Raw genomic sequence first — 18,977 nt, forward strand, 5'->3', positions numbered from 1 at the left:
ATTATTATTATTAATAATAATGAAGGCCCATGTCCTCCCAGAGGCTTTCCCTGACCAAGCCCTCATTTCCTCTTCTCCCACTCCCTTCTGCGTCCCCCTGGCCCTTGGATTTGCTCCCTTTATTCATCGCCCTCCATCAGGCCCACAGCACTCGGGTACATATATGTAATTCATTCATTTATATTAGTGCCTGTCTCCCATTTAGACTCTCAGCCTTTCATTCATTCAGTTGTATTTATCAAACGTTTGCTGTGTGCAGAGCACTCTACTAAGCTCTTGGGAGACTACAAAAGAACAATAAACAGATCCATTACCCGACCAGAAGGAGCCTCCAGTCTAGGGAATGAGTCTACCAACTCTGTTGTATTGTACTCTCCCAAGCGATTAGTTCAGTGCTGTGCACATTGTAAGCACTCAGTAAATAGAATTGATTGATTCGTTGTTTGATTGATTGATAACACCACTGGCAAGAAAGAGAGAGTTTGTGAGTGGAGCTGAATCAACCACTAGTAGTAAAATCAATCCCCTCTTGGAGGTTCTCGGTCGTAAAGTCTCTTTCCCCGGGCTCACCGGCCATCGTTTAGACTGTGAGCCCTTTATTGAGCAGGGATAGTCTCTATCTGTTACCAAATTGTAAATTCCAAGTGCTTAGTACAGTGCTGTGCACATAGTAAGCGCTCAGTAAATACTATTGAATATTGAATGAATGATCTCATCAAGAGATTCCATGACAGGGACTAGCCATGTCTCTTTTCCACCTTTTACTTTACTCTTTACTCAACTGTGCTTTTTCTGTATATGACATTTCATTCATTCAGTTGTTTTTATTGAGCGCTTACTGTGTGCAGAGCACTGTATTAAGCGCTTGGGAGAGTAAGCTACAGTAAGCAGACAACATTCCCTGCCCAAAACGGACATTTCTTTGGACACATCTTCAGCGGTCTGGCCTAGTTGTCGTTTATGGTTCGACTCACATTCGTTCATCAGTTCCGTCAGAAAGAATGGTTAAATTATGTCAATTTGGCCCCCGGATTAACTTGTACCAGAGTTTACTAAATGGCCCCTTTTGAAGAAGAGTCAACTTGGTCATTCTCTTTGGCCTTGCTCACAACTTTTCATTCTTTCAGGTCTGTCCTGACAGTGGCCTTCATTATCGAGACATGGGTTCACAGTCTGCCAAATTGGTGCAGAAGTTTTTTTAAAAAAACTGCCGGTAATCCCATGAGATTTTTTAAAACATAAATAGGGTCTCAGGGGACAAAGGGATTAGGGTAGAGAGAGATCTAGCCTCGCAGCTTCCAAGATTGAATTTAAAAAAAGTTTTCAGTAGGGAATTTCAGACAGTCATCCTTCTCTAACAGGAGCCATTTCCATTCCACTAGGGCGTTTCCCGCCCTCATTTTTCATGATGCCTTTTTATTTTCTCTTTCAGCTCATCCCCCGCTTCTGTCGATTTGAAGAAAGACTGCTCTTCTGTTCGAGCTCAAGGAAGACATGGATCGACAGAACCACCTCAGCCCAAACTCACTTCCCAGAATTCACTACAGAAGCAGGGAAAACACCCTCACCCACCTCAGGACGCACGGAGACACACAGCCAACGGGGTGGTCGTCGTGACACAAAACCCGAAGGATTGCCCGGAGAGTAAATTCCCTCCACTCCACCCCAGCGCTCCTCCTAAGCTGTCCCGTGACAGTAACTTAGTCAATGGCGAGAGAGAAGACACTTCGACGGATCCTTCTTCGTCTGCCGGAGGTGATGGCGGAGGAGACGCTGCGAAGGACCGTTGCCGGGTTTCAAGCGGAGAGCCAGGGTCCTCGCTGGAACGCGATGACGCCAAATCGGTCGCCACCCTGGAAGAGAAGTCGGATGAAGAAAGCCCTATTGAGCTCGAAAGACAAGATGAGCATGCTGAAGCCAAGGTAAAATGGCTCCCAAGCTCGTCGGTGGGAGAGTGGCAGTGATTGCCTTGTAATGGGCAGAGGGTTACAGTTTTTTTTTAAATTTAAGTAATAATAATAATACTTATGGTATTTGCTAAGCGCTTACTATGTGCCAGGTGCTGTATTAAGCGCTGGGGTGGATACAAGCAAATCGGGCTGGACACAGTACCTGTCCCACATGGGGCTCACAGTCTCAATCCCCCTTTTACAGATGAGATAACCGAGGCTCAGAGAAGTGAAGTGACCCGCCCATGGTCACATAGCAGGCAAGTGGTGGGCCTAGGATTAGAACTCAAGACCTTTTGATTCCCAGGCCCATGTTCTATCCACTAGACCACGCTTTTCTTAGACCCCATGGCAGTAATGATGGAGTACATCATCCCCAAAGAATACTTTAATTTCTACAGCTCATGTTGGGTATAAATAAGTGCATCGGGGCTGGAGTTTGCAGGTGGGTATGTATGACTTGGGGTGCGATTTTAGAGAAGCAACTTGGCCTAGCAGAAAGAGCACGGGCCTGGGAGTCGGAGGACCTGGATTCTAATCCCGGCCCTGCCGCTTTCCTGCTGTATGACCTTGGGCAAGCAACATAATTTCTCTTTGCCTCATTTCCCTAATCTGTAAAATGGGGATTAAGACTGTGAGCCGCTTGTGGGACAAATACTGAGTCCAACCTGATTATCTAGTTTCTGCTCCAGCTCTTACTACAGTGCCTGGGCATATAATAAGCACTTAAATACCATACAAAATTTTTAAAAAGGCCTACTCACTGAGAAACATTAGCTGCAAACAGTAGCATCCTGTGGCCTACCGGAGAATCAATCAGTGTAATTTACTGAGTACTTACTTGGTGCAGCACACTGTACTAAGCACTTGGGAAAGTACAATAAAGTTGGTATGCATGATCCCTATTCTCAAGGAGCTTACACTCAGACAAAAGCCAAGCTTTCAGAAACCTGTACCAATCAGCGGTACTTATTGAGCGCTTACTTTGTGCAGAACACTGTACTAAGTTCCTGGCAAAGGACAGTACAGTTAGTATACATGATCTCTTCTCTCAGGGAGCTTACACTCAGGCAAAAGCGAGGCTTTCAGAAACCTGCTTAAATCAGTGGTGTTTATTGAGCACTTACTTTAATAATAATAATAATAATAATAATGTTGGTATTTGTTAAGCGCTTACTATGTGCAGAGCACTGTTCTAAGCGCTGGGGTAAACACAGGGAAATCAGGTTGTCCCACGTGAGGCTCACAGTCAATCCCCATTTTATTCATTCATTCATTTAATAGTATTTATTGAGCTCTTACTATGTGCAGAGCACTGTACTAAGCGCTTGGAATGAACAAGTCGGCAACAGATAGAGACAGTCCCTGCCGTTTGACGGGCTTACGGTCTAATCGGGGGAGACGGACAGATGAGAACGATGGCGATAAATAGAGTCAAGGGGAAGAACATCTCGTAAAAACAATGGCAACTAAATAGAATCGAGGTGAGGTACAATTCATTAACAAAATTAATAGGGTAATGGAAATATATACAGTTGAGCGGACGAGTACAGTGCCGAGGGGATGGGAAGGGAGAGGGGGAGGAGCAGAGGGAAAGGGGGAGAAGAGGGTTTAGCTGCGGAGAGGTGAAGGGGGAGTGGCAGAGGGAGTAGAGGGAGAAGAGGAGCTCGGTCTGGGAAGGTCTCTGGGAGGAGGTGAGTTTTAAGTAAGGTTTTGAAGAGGGGAAGAGAATCGGTTTGGCGGAGGTGAGGAGGGAGGGCATTCCGGGACCGTGGGAGGACACGGCCCGGGGGTCGATGGCGGGATGAGCGAGACCGAGGGACGGCGAGGAGGTGGGCGGCGGAGGAGCGGAGCGTGCGGGGTGGGCGGTGGAAAGAGAGAAGGGAGGAGAGGTAGGAAGGGGCAAGGTGATGTAGAGCCTCGAAGCCTAGAGTGAGGAGTTTTTGTTTGGAGTGGAGGTTGATAGGCAACCACTGGAGTTGTTTAAGAACAACTTTACAGATGAGGTAACTGAGGCACAGAGAAGTGAAGTGACTTGCCCACAGTCACACAGCTGACCAGTGGCAGAGCCGGGATTCGAACACATGAACTCTGACTCCCAAGCCCGGGCTCTTTCCACTGAGCCACGCTGCTACTTTGTGCAGGACACTGAACTGAGCGCTTGGAAAAGGATAATAGAGTTGGTATTCATGATTCCTTCTCTCAAGGAGCTTACACACTTCGCTCCTCTAATGCTAACCTTCTCACTGTACCTCAATCTCGTCTGTCTCACAGCCGACTTTTTACTGCCCCCCACTTCAAAGCCTTTTTGAAGGCACATCTCCTTCAAGAGAGCTTCCCCGACTCTGCCCTCTTTTCTTTTTCTTCCACTCCCTTCTACGTCACCCTGACTTGCTCTCTTATTCATCCCCCTTCCCAGCCCCACAGTACTTATATCCATATCTGTCATTTATTTCTATTAATGTTTGTCTCTCCCTCTAGACTGCAAGCTCATTGTGGGCAGTGAATGGATCTGTTATTATACTGTACTCTCCCAAGCACTTAATACAGTGCTCTACACACAGGAAGCGCTCAATAAACACGATTGACTTACTACACTCAGGTAAAAACGAGGTTTTCAGAAACCTGCGTAAATCAATAGTATTTATTGAACACTTTCATTCATTCATTCATTCAATTGTATTTATTGAGCGATTACTGGGTGCAGAGCACTAGACTAAGCTCTTGGATGAGTAAAATATAACAACAAAAGACACATCCCCTGCCCACAATGACCTTACTTTGTCCAGAGCACTGTACGAAGCACTTGGGAGAGTTCGGTAGAGTTTGTAGACACAATCCCCGCCCTCAAGGAGATGACTTGAAAACCAAATTAAGAAACACATTCACTCAGAACCAGGATGGCAAAGCAGAAGAGATCCAGGGCTAAGCGGACCCCCACAAAACCAGAAACTCTGACACTTCGCTAAAGACTTTATATGTCCTTGTCCAATACCATCACGGTACCACTGAAGAATGAAAATGGCTCCCGTCTCATCCCGGATGAAGAGGGAATCCGCCAAAGATGGCAAGAACACTGCAAAGTCATCCTCGGCCCGTCTTCCTCCAGTGAGGATACGGCTCCACAAGGCTTGGAGCACCTCCCAGTGTGTGAAGACTTGCAGAGCTCACTGTGGGCAGGGAATGTGTCCGTTTATTGTTATTTTATACTCTCCCAAGCACTTAGTAATGATGATGGTATTTGTTAAGCGCTTCCTATGTGCCAAGCACTGTTCTAAGCTCTGGGATAGATACAAGGTAATTAGGTTATCCCTCGTGGGGCTCACAGTCTTAATCCCCATTTTCCAGATGAGGGAACTGAGGCACAGAGAAGTTAAGTGACTTGATGGTATGGATGCCTGTCTACTTGTTTGGTTGTGTTGTCTGTCTCCCCCTTCTAGACTGTGAGTCCACTGTCAGGTAGGGATCGTCTCTATCTGTTGCCGAATTGTACTTTCCAAGCGCTTAGTACAGTGCTTTACACCCAGTAGGCGCTCAATAAATACGATTGAATGAATGAATCAAGTGGCAGAGCTGGGATTAGAATCCACGATCTCTGACTCCCAAGCCCGTGCTCTTTTCACTGTCACGCTGCTTCTCAATAATAATGGTACTTGTTAAGCGCCTACTTTGTGCCAAGCACTGTTCTGAGCACTGGAATAGATGCAAGTTAGCTTAGTACAGTGCTCTGCATACAGTAAGTGCTCCCTAAACATGACTGAATGAATGAAATATTATTGAATACCAGCTCTGTTGTATTTTACACTCACAAATGCTTAGTACAGTGCTCTGCATTCATTTCATTCAGTGGTATTTATTGAGTGCTTACTGTGTGCAGAGCACTGTACTAAACGCTTGAAAAGTACAATTTGACCACAGATAGTTGACTGATTGGACCAACCATGGGAGAAGTCACCACAGCAGCCTGAGCAATGGATAATGGAGAGCATCCAGAGGCGATGATAAAAATGATGGTATTTGTTGAGTGCTTACTATGTCCCAGACACTGTTCTAAGCACTGGGGGAGATACAAGATAATTGGGTTGGACACAGTCCCTGTCCTATGTGTGGCTTGCCGTCTTAACCCCCATTTTCCAGATGAGGGAACTGAGGCACAGAGAATTTAAGTGACTTGCCCAAGTCGCACAGCAGGCAAGTGGCGAAGCCAGGATTAGAACCCAAGACCTTTGACTCCCAGGCCCGGGCTCTACCCACTAGGCCATACTGCTGAGGGGTTCAAACATGGAGGGTACACCCTAGATACAAACTTTCACAAACTCTTCCTTAGCATATGGACCATTGATGAAATACTACAGGAACTCCGAGATGCCTTGGAGAAGAAGAGTGCGGTTTAGTGGAAAGAGCCCGGGCTTGGGAGTCAGAGGGTGTGGGTTCTAATCGCGGCTCCCCCATTTGTCAGCTGTGTTACCTTGGGCAAGCCTCTTCATTTTTCTGTGCCTCAATTCCGTCATCTGTAAAATGGGGATTAACGCGGTGAGCCCCATGGGGGACAACCTGATTAGCGTGTATGTACCCTAGCGCTTAGAACAGGGCTTGGCACGTACTAAGTGCTTAATAAATACCATGATTATTACTATTATTATGATAATGCCACCATCATTACCATCTTCCAGATGAAAGGCAAAAGATCAGGTTGCAGTCATAACTGAGGTAGCTCGTGGGTCTCCATCCATCAAGCCGTGGTATTTAATAATAATGTTGGTATTTGTTAAGCGCTTACTATGTGCCGAGCACTGTTCTAAGCGCTGGGGTAGACACAGGGGAATCAGGTTGTCCCATGTGGGGCTCACAGTCTTAATCCCCATTTTACAGATGAGGTAACTGAGGCACAGAGAAGTGAAGTGACTTGCCCAAAGTCACACAGCTGACAAGTGGCAGAGCCGGGGTTCGAACCCATGACCTCTGACTCCAAAGCCCGTGCTCTTTTCCACTGAGCCACGCTGCTTCTTTTTTTGCATTTATTGAGCGCTTATCATGTGCAGAGTGGAAGAGCATGGTCTTAGGAGTCAGAGGTCACGAGTTCTAATCCTGGCTCTGCCACTTATCAACTGTGTGACTTTGGGCAAGTCACTTAACTTCTCTGCACCTCAGTTACCTCATCTGTAAAATGGGGACTGTGAGCCCCACGAGGGACAACCTAATTACCTTGAATCTACCCCAGTGCTTAGAACAGTGCTGGCACATAATCGCTTAAATGCCATCATTAATTAATTACTAAGCCTTTGGGAGAGTACAATCCAACAGAGTGGGTAGTCACATTCCCTGCACACAATGAGCTTTCTGGTTCAGAGGCAATCACCAGGAAGATAGTAACTAGAGGCTTCTCGGATCGGCTCTATAAGATCTCCTAGCTAAGCACATAGTAAGCGCTTAACGAATACCATAATTATTATTATTTTTATCTCATTGAGCTGATGCTTCCGGGTGACCACGGTGTCACCAATGAGCAGTTCTCATTTTCACAAGGGAAGCAGAGATCACAAACATTGAAGTTCTGGAATCTAGGCAATCCCCTAGCATTGAAGCGTTGTTCACCTTAACTGAGCAGCAGAGTATGGGATGTGAGAGGGGAATGATAGACAACGGGGTATCCGAACAACTGTTGTACAAAGAGCTGAAATGGGGGAAGTCAAAAGCAAAGAGGGCAGATGAAATGTTTTCCTCAGACAGTGCAGTATCGCAGCTGAAAGTGGGAATCGAATATTATTAGTAATAGATGTAATGGTATTAATTCATTCATTAATTCAATAGTATTTATTGAGCGCTTACTATGTGCACAGCACTGTACTAAGCGCTTGGAATGTACAAATCGGTAACAGATAGAGACAGTCCCTGCCCTTTGACGGGCTTACGGTCTAATCGGGGGAGACGGACAGACGAGAACAATGGCAGTAAATAGAATCGAGGGGAAGAACATCTCATTAAAACAATAGCAAATAAATAGAATCAAGATGATGTACATCTCACTGACAGAATAAATGGGGTGATGAAGATATATACAGTTGAGCGGACGAGTACAGTGCCGAGGGGGTGGGACGGGAGAGGGGGAGGAGCAGAGGGAAAGGGGGAAGAAGAGGGTTTAGCTGCGGAGAGGTGAAGGGGGGCGGTAGAGGGAGCAGAGGGAAAAGGGGAGCTCAGTATGGGAAGGACTCTTGGAGGAGGTGAGCTGTCAATAGGGTTTTGAAAAGGGGAAGAGAATTAGTTTGGCAGAGGTGAGAAGGAAGGGCGTTCCGGGACCATGGGAGGACATGGCCCAGGGGTCGACGGCCGGATAGGCGAAAACGGGGGACGGTGAGGAGGTGGGCGGCGGAGCGGAGCATGCGGGATGGGCAGTAGAAAGAGAGAAGGGAGGAGAGGTAGGAAGGGGCGAGGTGATGGAGAGCCTTGAAGCCTAGAGTGAGGAGTTTTTGTTTTGTGTGAAGGTTGACAGGCAACCACTGGAGGTTTTTAAGAAGGGGAGTGACAGGCCCAGAGCGTTTCTGCAGGAAGATGTCGGACGGCGGAGTGAAGAATAGACTGGAGTGGGGAGAGAGAGGAGGAAGGGAGATGAGAGAAAAGGCTGACACAGTAGTCTAGCCGGGATATTACGAGAGCCTGTAGCAGTAAGATAGCTGTTTATTAAGCATTTACTGTGTGCAGAGCTCTGTACTGAGCTCTGAGAAAGAGTATGCATTGGGGAATTAGGCAGGGACTCTCTCCTTTGAAAGGCTCACACTCTGTGAATAAAAGAATAATAATAATAATGATAATGATAATAATGGTATTTGTTAAGTGGTTACTATGTGCCAGGTGCTGTACTAAGCACTGGGGTGGATACAAGCAAATCGGCTTGGGCACAGTCCCTGTCCCACTTGGGTTTCACAGTCTCACTCCCCGTTTTACGGATGAGGTAACTGAAGCACAGAGAAGTGAAGTGACTTGCTCAAGGTCACACAGCCGACAAGTGGCAGAGCCGGTATTAGAACCCAAGTTCTTCTGACTCCCAGGCCCATGCTCTGTCTACTAGGCCACACTGCTTCTGGGGGAGAGGACTTGAGAAAGACTTTGGGATGAGTGAACCAATAAATTATGGAAACCGCCTAAGAGACAAGATCAAATAAACAATGTAAAAAAATCAGTATGGAGCTGTGGCTGCAGGAGCAGAATTTCAAGCTCCTGGCGATTCGGACTCCATGGCGTATCCAGTGCCACAGCGGTGGCTATCACAGACACCATCTTTCATGAGGTATTAAGGAGGCCTCATGCTGCAGAAGCTGTTCTCTTTCCCACCAGGACATTGAAAAGCAGGATAAAATGGGGTCTCCTTGATGGCGCAGGGGGAAGCAGGTGCCAGAAAATACAATAAATACGATTGAATGAATGTCAGTTTATTCAGCATTTTGGGTTTTTTTTATGGTATTTGTTAAGCATTTACTCAGCGTCGAGCACTCTACTAAACGCTGGGGTAGATACAAGCTAATCAGGTTGGACACACTCCCTGTCCCACGGGGGACTCACAGTCTTAATCTCCATTTTGCAGATGAGGTAATTGAGGCATGGAGAAGGGAAGTGACTTGCCCAAGGTCACACACCAGGCAAATGGTGGAGCCAGAATTAGAACCTCCGAGGCAGGCGTGGGGGCTCCTCTCGGGTGTGTGTGGGTGTGGGGAGAGGGTGTGAAAGGGGAGGGGTGGATCTGAGGCATGTGCAAAGACAGGAGGCTTGCAAATAGCAGAAGTTTTGCTCTGGGGGAGGTTGGAGAGTGGCTAAGAAGGCAGAACGGCCGCTGTCCTCACCCGCCCCGTGGGCACAGATCATGCTGGGGGTAGGCCCAGGATTCCCCAGCCGTGGTGTGGACGGGGCAGAGGGGCAGTTTCTTGTGATGATCAGCACTCTGGACTGAATCCAGAGATCCGAATTTGAATCCCCTTGGTAATTTTTCAGTGCTTACAGTGTGCAGCACTTTGTGCAAGTGCTGGGGAAAGTACAGCAGAGTAAGAAGACGCTCCCTCTACCCTTAAGCGACTGAAGGGGGATGAAGATGTGATGAGATTGATAATGTTTCAGTACAAGTATAGGTAATAGTGTAGGTTGTGTAGGTTGTCTAGACTGGAAGCTCCTTGTAGGGAGGGAATGCGTCTACCAGTTCCCTTATATGGTATTCTCCCGGGTGCTTTTCAGAGTGCTCTACGCACAGTCAGCGCACGATAAACACCGGTGATTGATTGCAAGTGTTTGAAATAGGACCACCACCCAAAGATCTCATGTCTTCTCACTCTACTGGACGAGACCCAACTTTCAGGCATCCAAATGATAGCACTGATTAATAAATAGCAAAAAACAGGGGGAGGACAGGGTGTGGGTGGGAAGACAAGTTCAGTTTGGGACATGTTTAATTTGAGGTCTCGGAGGGACGTCCAAACAGACGGCTACCTTACTGCTACCGGCTCTCGTAATATCCCGGCTAGACTACTGTGTCAGCCTTCTCTCTCATCTGCCTTCCTCCTCTCTCGCCCCGCTCCAGTCTATTCTTCACTCCGCTGCCCGGCTCATCTTCCTGCAGAAACGATCTGGGCCTGTCACTCCCCTTCTTAAAAACCTCCAGTGGTTGCCTATCGACCTCCGCTCCAAACTAAAACTCCTCAGTCTAGGCTTCGAGGCTCTACATCCCCTTGCCCCCTCCTACCTCTCCTCCCTTCTCCCTTTCTACCGCCCACCCCACACGCTCCGCTCCTCTGCCGCCCACCTCCTCACCATCCCTCGGTCTCGCCTATCCTGCCGTCGACCCCTGGGTCACGTCCTCCCGCGGTCCTGGAACGCCCTCCCTCCTCACCTCCGACAATCTAATTCTCTTCCCCTCTTCAGATCCCTACTTAAAGCTCACCTCCTCCGAGAGGCCTTCCCAGACTGAGCTCCCCCCTTTTTTCCCTCTGCTCCCTCTACCCCCCCCTTCACCTCTCTGCAACTAAACCCTCTTCTCCCCCCTTTCCCTCTTCTCCTCCCCATCTCCCGTCCCTCCCCCTCAGCACTGTACTCGTCCGCTCGACTGTATATATCTTCCTCACCCTATTTATTTTGTTTAACGAGATGTACATCACCCTGATTCTATTCATTTGCCATTGTTTTTATGAAATGTTCTTCCCCTTGACTCTATTTATTGCCATTGTTCTCGTCTGCCTGTCTCCCCCGATTAGACTGTAAGCCCGTCAAAGGGCAGGGACTGTCTCTATCTGTTGCCGACTTGTACATTCCAAGCGCTTAGTACAATGCTCTGCACATAGTAAGCACTCAATAAATACTAATGAATGAATGAATGAATGAATGTGTCTTGGAGGCAGGAGGAAATGTGAGATTGCAGGGAAGGCTCGTTGTGGGCAGGGAATGTGTCTGCTGATATATTGTACTCTCCCAAGAACTTAGTACAGTGCCCTGCAAACAGTAAGCACTAAATTAATATGATAGACTCCTTGACCTTTATACCTCTCCTCCCATTCCCTATCACCCACCAGGCACCGCTTTGGGAAACACAAATAATTCAGTTAGGGAGCATTTATTTTCCAAAGTGAAAACCAAACGGTCTATCACAAACGTATATTAATGTCTGTCTCCCCCTCTAGACTGTAAGCTCGTTGTGGGCTGGGAATGGTTCTGTTTATTCTTCTATCGTACTCGCCCAAGGGCTTAGACAGTGCTCCATGAGCAGTAAACACTCCATAAATACAGTCGAATGAATGAAGGAATGAAGTTTCCAGATGTTTCGCTCGGCTGCAGGCGAAAAGGTTTTAAAGAGGAAGAGCCTCACATGCCCAGAGCTTGCCCAGAGACAGGCAGATCGTTCCCCCGAGGTTAGACCAGCCTGGCGTACTGCTGTCAGAAAAGGAGTGGCTCTCTTTGAGCAGAAACAGTGTCGCCTAATGGATAGAGCACGGGCCTGGGAGTCAGAGGGACCAGGGTTTTAATCCTGCTTCTGCCACTCGTCTGCTGTGTGACCTTGGGCAAGTCACTTTGCTTCTCTGGGCCTCAGTTGCCTCTTCTGTAAAGTAAGGATTAAGACTATGAGCTCGTTGAGGGCAGGGATCGTCCCTCTTTATTGCTCTATTGTACTTTCCCAAGCACTTAATACAGTGCCCCCGATTAGACTGTAAGCCCGTCAAACGGCAGGGACTGTCTCTATCTGTTGCCGCCTTGTTCATCCCAAGCGCTTAGTACAGTGCTCTGCACATAGTAAGCACTCAATAAATACTATTGAATAGTGCTCTGCACACAGTAAGCACTCAGTAAATAGGATTGAATACATGGAAGAATGACTGTGAGCCCCATGCTGGGCAGGGACTATGTGCAATCTAATTAGCTTATGTCTACTCCAGTGGTTAGAACAGGGTCTGGCACTTAGTAAGCGCCATAAATACCATAAAAAAATTTCATCTGGAACAGTAGACAAGGAGGAGAAAGAGGATACTGTGCCAGGCACTGCAAACTTTAAAAATAGTAACACAACAATGGAAAGTCAGTCAGTCAGTTGTATTTATTAAGTGCTTAATGTGTGCAGACCACTGTACTAAATGCTAGGGAGATACAGTATAACAATAAACAGATACATTCCCTCCGCACAATGAGCTTACAGTCTAGAGTGGGGAGACAGACATTAATAGAAATAAATAAATGGCAGATATGGACATAAGGCCTGTGGGGCTGGGAGGGGGAATGTTTATATACCTTTAATTCTATTTATCCATTTTGATGCCATTGATGCCTCTCTACTTGTTTTGTTTTGTTGTCTGTCTCCTCCTTCTAGACTTCGAGCCTGTTGTTGGGTAGGGATTGTCTCTACCTGTTGCCGAATTGTGCTTTCCAAGTGCTTAGCACAGTGCTCTACACACAGTAAGCACTCAATAAATACGATCGAATGAATGAATGAATAATGGGAGCAAGTGAGGGTGACGCAGAAGGGAGTGGGAGAAGGGGAAAGGAGGGCTTGAAAGCTTCTTGGGGTACACAGTGAGGCTCCCAGTTTTGTCCTTTTCAGCCACACATGTACTCACACCAACTCTGTCGTATTATATTCACCCAACCACGTATTATGATGCTCTGCACACAGTAAGCATTCAGTAAATACCATCAATTGACTGTGAAAGGCAAATGTGTAAGATACATATCACTCAGTCCGTGGTATTTACTGGACTCCTACAGAGTTAGAAGTACCTCACGTATTTTTGTGAAACATTCTATAAATGACAAAGTGGTACTGCCAGCAAAGATTTCTTTCCTCAGTTATAATCAAACAACTAGTATAAACTCCTCGTTCCCGAGTAATAGTGACTACAATACAAATAATTTGAGGTGGTAAAGTTTAGATTCCACCTGTGATCAGTGAACAAAATAGTAATAGGTGGACAAAGTCTTTGTTACACTTCAGAATAAGGAAAACAGGAAACAGATGGAGCTTTAGCTTTGTAAAATAAGTCCGGCCTAACCTGCTTAATTATCTCATGCAGATGTTTGATTTTTAATTGCTGTTTGGCCTTACCATAGTCGCAACTCAAAGTAGCTTACGTAAAAAGAACAATTGTTCCGATTCTATTAATAAAATGACAGATCAGTAGGAAGATACAGGAGGCTGAATTATGGAAGCAGGAAATCTATCTCTTTTTTTTCCTTTGTTTTGTCCTGAACTAAATATAATTGTAATTATAGAAGTGATAAAATAGCATCACTCAATCCACCAGTCATGACTTATTGAGCACTTAGCACAGTACCCAGGTGTTTGGAGAGTACAGCATAGGCCTCTGAAGAGCGGACAATTGAATGGGGAAGACAGATATAAAAATATTAACAGTTGAAGTAAGCAAAGTAACTGAATATACAATTGAAGCAACATATAATAATGATAATAGTGGCATTTGTTAAGTGCTTACTATGTGCCAGGCACTGTTCTAAGCCACTGGGGTGGATGCAAGCAAATCGGGTCTGATATAGTCCCTGTCCTACATGGGGCTCACCATCTTCATCCCCATTTTACAGATGAGGTAATTGAGGCCCAGAGAAGTGACGTGACTTACCCAAGGTCAAACAGCAGACAAGTGATGGAGCCATGACAGACTGTGACTGACTCAGTGAACTTGTATCTACCCCAGTGCTTAGAACAGTGCTTAATGCATAGGAAGTGCTTATCATATATCATAATTCATTCATTTAGTCAATCATATTTATTGAGCACTTACTGTGTGCAGAGCACTGTACTAAGCACTTGGAAAGTACAATTTGGCAACAGATAGAGACAATCCCTCACCACAGCAGGCTCACAGTCCAGAAGGGAGAGACAGACATCAGAACAAAACAAGTAGACAGGTATCAATAGCATTATTATTATAGAGCCTCTTTTTTATCAGGATAATCGAGGACACCATTCCTGAAATGCCTACTCCTTTAGTAGTTCTGAGGAGAAACGGGCTTTACGTACGCATGTTTCTAGAGTCCCAAGGAATGAACCGCAGACTCAATACAGCCGGTTAGTAGAGAAGCAGCTCGGTGGAGTGGATAGAGCAGAGGCCGGCGAATCAGAAAGTCATGAATTCTAATCCCAGCTCCACCACTTGTCTGTTGTATGACCTTGGGCAAGTTACTTCCCTTCTCCGGGCCTCAGTTACCTCATCTGTAAAAAATGGGGATTAAGAGAGTGAGCCCAATGTGGGACAGGGACAGTGTCCAACTTGATTAATTTGTATTTACCCCAGTGCTTGGCACATAGTAAGTGCTTAACAAGTACTATTATTATGATTATTACATGGGAGGGTCAAGCTGAAAAGGTCTTGGAAAAGAGGTGGAATGCAATGACATGGAAAAATAGGTCGATCTCTTACCCAAAAGTGCCTACGTGGAGCTGTTTATAGCTGGGAAGAAGAATTGGGCCAAATCTAGCACATAGCTATTTGCAATGTAGTGGTGAAGGAATTCATTCAATCGTATTTATTGAGCGCTTACTATGTGCAGAGCACTGTACTAAGATCTTGGAATGTACAGTTCGGCAACAGATAGAGACAATCCCTGGTGGCACTAGTCTTGGGCTTGAATCATCCAAGGAAGAGAAAGGATTCATTTTCCAATTTTTTTTACTGGTATTTGTTAAAGCCCTGACTATGTGTCAGGCACTGTTCTAAGTGCGGGGGTAGATACAAAGTAATCAGGTTGGACACAGTCCTTGCCTGTCAGTCAGTCAGTCAATCATTTTTATTGAGCACTTACTGTGTGCAGAGCATGTACTAAGTGCTTGGAAGACTACAATACCACTCTAAGCAGACACATCCCCTGCCCACAATGAGCTTACAGCCTAGAGTGGGGGAGACAGACATTAATATAAATAAATAAATGGCAGGTATGGACATAAGTACTGTGGGACTGGGAAGGGGAAGGAATAAAGGGAGCAAGTCAGGGTGACGTAGAAGGGAGTGGGAGAAGAGAAGAGTGGGGTTAGTCGAGGAAGGCCTCATGGAGGAGATGTGCCTTCAATAAGGCTTTGAAGAGGGGGAGAGTCATTGTCTTTTGGATATGAGGAAGGAGGGCATTCCAGGCCAGAGGCAGGACAAGGGTGAGAGGTCATCGAGGAGATAGATGAACCGGAGGTAGAGTGAGAACGTTTGCATTTATAGAAGCCAAGTGTGTGGGCTGGATTGTAGTAGGAGAATAATGAAGTGAGGTAAAAGGGGGCAAAGTGACTGAGTGCTTTAAAGCCAATGGTAAGGAGTTTCTTTTTGATATGAAAGTGAATGGGCAACCACTGGAGGTTCTTGAGGAGTGGGGAAATGTGGCCTGAATGTTTTGGAAAAAAATAATCTGGGCAGCAGAGTGAAATGCGGGCTGGAGTTGGGGAGAGACAGGAGGCTGGGAGGTCAGCAAGAAGGCTGATACCGTAATCAAGGCGGAACAGGATAAGTGCTTGGATTAACACAGTAGTAGTGGATGGAGAGGAAAGGGCAGATTTTAGCAATGTTATGAAGGTGGGACCGACACAATTTAGTGATGGATTGAATATGTGGGTTGAATGAGAGAGAGGAGTCAAGGGTAAGGCCAAGATTATTATCATGTTGGTATTTGTTAAGCGCCTACTTGTGAGGCAGGAAGGATGATGGTGCCATCTACAGTGATGGCAAAGTCACGGGGATGGCAGGGTTTGGGTGGGAACATAAGGAGTTTCGCTTTAGATGTGTTAAATTTGAGGTGTTGGAAGGAAGCAGAAGTAAGTAGAGATGTCTTGAACACAGGAGGAAATGCGAGACTGAGGAGACGGAGAGAGATCGGGGCTGGAGATGTAGATTTGGGGGTCATGCGCAAAGAGGTGGTAGTTGAAGCCATGGAAGCGAATGAGTTCTCCAAGGGAATGGGTGTAGATGGAGCAAAGAAGGAGACCCAGAACAGAGCCTTGAGGGACCCCCCTCCCCCCAAAAGGGGTGGGAGGCAGAGGAGGAGCCCACAGAAGAGACTTAGGATGAGTGGCCAGAGAAGTAAGAGGAGAACCAGGGGAGTACATTGTCCATGAAGTTGAGGTTGGATAATGTTTCTAGGAGAAGAGGGAGGATGACAGTGTCAAAGGCAGCTGAAAGGTCGAGGAGGATTAGGATAGACTAGAGGTTATTGGATTTGGCAAGAAGGAGGTCATTGGTGACCTTTGAGACTGTGGTTTCCGTGGAGTGAAAGGGATGGAAGCTGTTCTTTTGCCACTAACCTCCTCACTGGGCCTCGTTCTCGCCTGTCCCGCCATCAACCCTTGGCCCACGTCTTACCTCTGCCCAGGAACACCCTCCCTCTTCACATCCGCCAAACTAGCTCTCTTCCCCTCTTCATAGCCCTACTGAGAGCTCACCTCCTCCAGGAGGCCTTCCTGGACTGAGTCCTCCTTTTCCTCTGCTCCCTCTTCCCCATCATCACCCCCACTGCCTCCCTCTGCTCCATCCCCCTACCCTCCCCACAGCCCTTGTGTGTATGTCGGTACATATTTATAATTCTATTTATTTTGTTATTGATGTGTATATATCTACAAAGCAGTGTGGCTCAGTGGAAAGAGCACGGGCTTTGGAGTCAGAGGTCTTGGGTTCGAATCCCGGCTCAGCCGCTTGTCAGCTGTGTGACTCTGGGCAAGTCACTTAACTTCTCGGTGCCTCAGTTACCTCATCTGTAAAATGGGGATTAAGACTGTGAGCCCCACTTGGGACAACCTGATTCCCCTGTGTCTACCCCAGCGCTTAGAACAGTGCTCGGCACATAGTAAGCGCTTAACAAATGCCATCATTATTATTATTATTTATTTATATTGATACTATTGATGCCTGTTTACTTGTTTCGATGTCTGCCTCCCCGCTTCTAGACTGTGAGCCCATTGTGGGCAGGGATTTTCTCTCTCTGTTGCTGAATTGTACTTTCCAAGTTCTTAATACAGTGCTCTGTACACGGTAAGCCTTCAATAAATGTGATTGAATTGTAGAATGAATGAATGGAAGCCCAACTGGAGGGGGTCACAGAGAGAATTGGAGGAGAGGAAATGGAGGTGGGGGTATAGACAACTCACTCAAGGAATTTGGGGAGGAATGGTAGGAGGGAGATGGGGAGATAACTGGCGGGAGCTGAGAGGTCAAGGGAGGGTTTTATTTAGGATAGGGGAGACATGGACATGTTCAAAAGCAGTGGGGAAGAAGCCATTGGAGAAGGAATATTTGAAGAAAGGGGTTAGGGAGGGAGGAAAGGAGGGAGGAGGCAAGTGCTTGAACGCTCAGGCAGAGGTGGTGGATTTTGAGAGAAGGCAGTTTTCCTCGAGATACTGTTGAGAAAGATGGGAGGGTTGAAGAAGCAGCAGGAGGCGGGAGGGGCAGGGGAGATTTTAGTGAGATCAAGCCTGAGAGTCTCAATTTTCCCAATAATTTAGGTGGCCAGGTCTCTAGGGGTATGGGATGGGGGTTTGAGGAGAGGGAGTCAAATGTGTGGAACAAATGACCAGGGCAGTGGGCATGGGTGTTAATAAGGGTGGAGAAATAATATTGCCAGGTAGAGGAGAGGACAGAGTAAAAGCACGCAAGGATAAACTTGAAATGTTCGACGTAGGCCCGCTATCTAGATTTCCCCCAGCAGGGCTCTATGGTTCGTTCACGGCAGCGGAGGCAGATTGTGGAGCTGATCTGGGGATGGGGGTTAGTGGTATGAGATAGACCAGAGGAGAGGAGAGCGACTGAGTTGAGTTCAGTAGAGAGGGTGGTGTTGAGAGTGTCAGTTTGGTCATCAAGGGAAGGTAGTTTGGGTATGGAGGCTAGATAGATAAATAGAAATTAACGTGAGTCGAAAATAGGTGTAGCAGTGAGTCGAAGTTTAGGGCACAGGGTAGCAGTTGGATGGGCAAACCTGGGAAGCTAGGTCCTAATCGGGGAATCCTTCCTGGAGGAGGAGGGCTTTGAAGGAGGAAAATTGTGTGGAGGGTGTTCTAGACAAGAGGAAGAATGGAGTAAGGGGTTCCAAGGGCCCAGTGAGATTAGTTAGCAGCATGGTTTACTGGCAAGAGCACGGGCTTGGGAGTCAGAGGACGTAGGTTCTAATCCTGACTCCATCACGTGAATACTGTGTGACCTTGGGCAAGTCCCTTCGCTTCTCTATGATCCCGCTACCTCATCTGTAAAATGGGGATGAAGACTTGGAGCCACCTGTAGGACAGGGACTCAATCCAACCTGATTTTCTTGTATTTACCTTAGCACTTAGAATATTGCTTAGCATGTAGTAAAGGCTAGCAGCATGACATAGTGGATAGAGCATAGGCCTGGGAGTTAGAAGGCCTTGGGTTCTAATCCCGGCTCTGTCACTTGTATGCTGTGTGATTTTGGGCAAGTCACTTGAGTTTTCTGTACCTCATTTACCTCATCTGTAAAATGGAGATTGATACTGTAAACCCCACATGGGGTGGGGACTGTGTCCAACCCAATTTGCTTTTATCCACCCCAGCGCTTAGTACAATA

The 18,977-nt window shown here is 46.7% G+C and overlaps 1 protein-coding gene across 2 annotated transcripts in view; it reads left to right on the plus strand.

The window, feature by feature from the left end:
• The window catches only part of FGD4 (FYVE, RhoGEF and PH domain containing 4), a 189,341-nt gene that overhangs the window by 121,509 nt on the left and 48,855 nt on the right, over positions 1–18,977 (plus strand). For both annotated transcript variants that reach the window (XM_039911230.1, XM_029058199.2), the window contains one exon: positions 1,433–1,922. In XM_039911230.1, the coding sequence (XP_039767164.1) occupies positions 1,433–1,922 (490 nt within the window). The remainder of the gene's footprint in view (positions 1–1,432; positions 1,923–18,977) is intronic.

This window comes from Ornithorhynchus anatinus, chromosome 2 (assembly GCF_004115215.2).
Source record: "Ornithorhynchus anatinus isolate Pmale09 chromosome 2, mOrnAna1.pri.v4, whole genome shotgun sequence".
Taxonomy (NCBI): Eukaryota; Metazoa; Chordata; class Mammalia; order Monotremata; family Ornithorhynchidae; genus Ornithorhynchus; species Ornithorhynchus anatinus.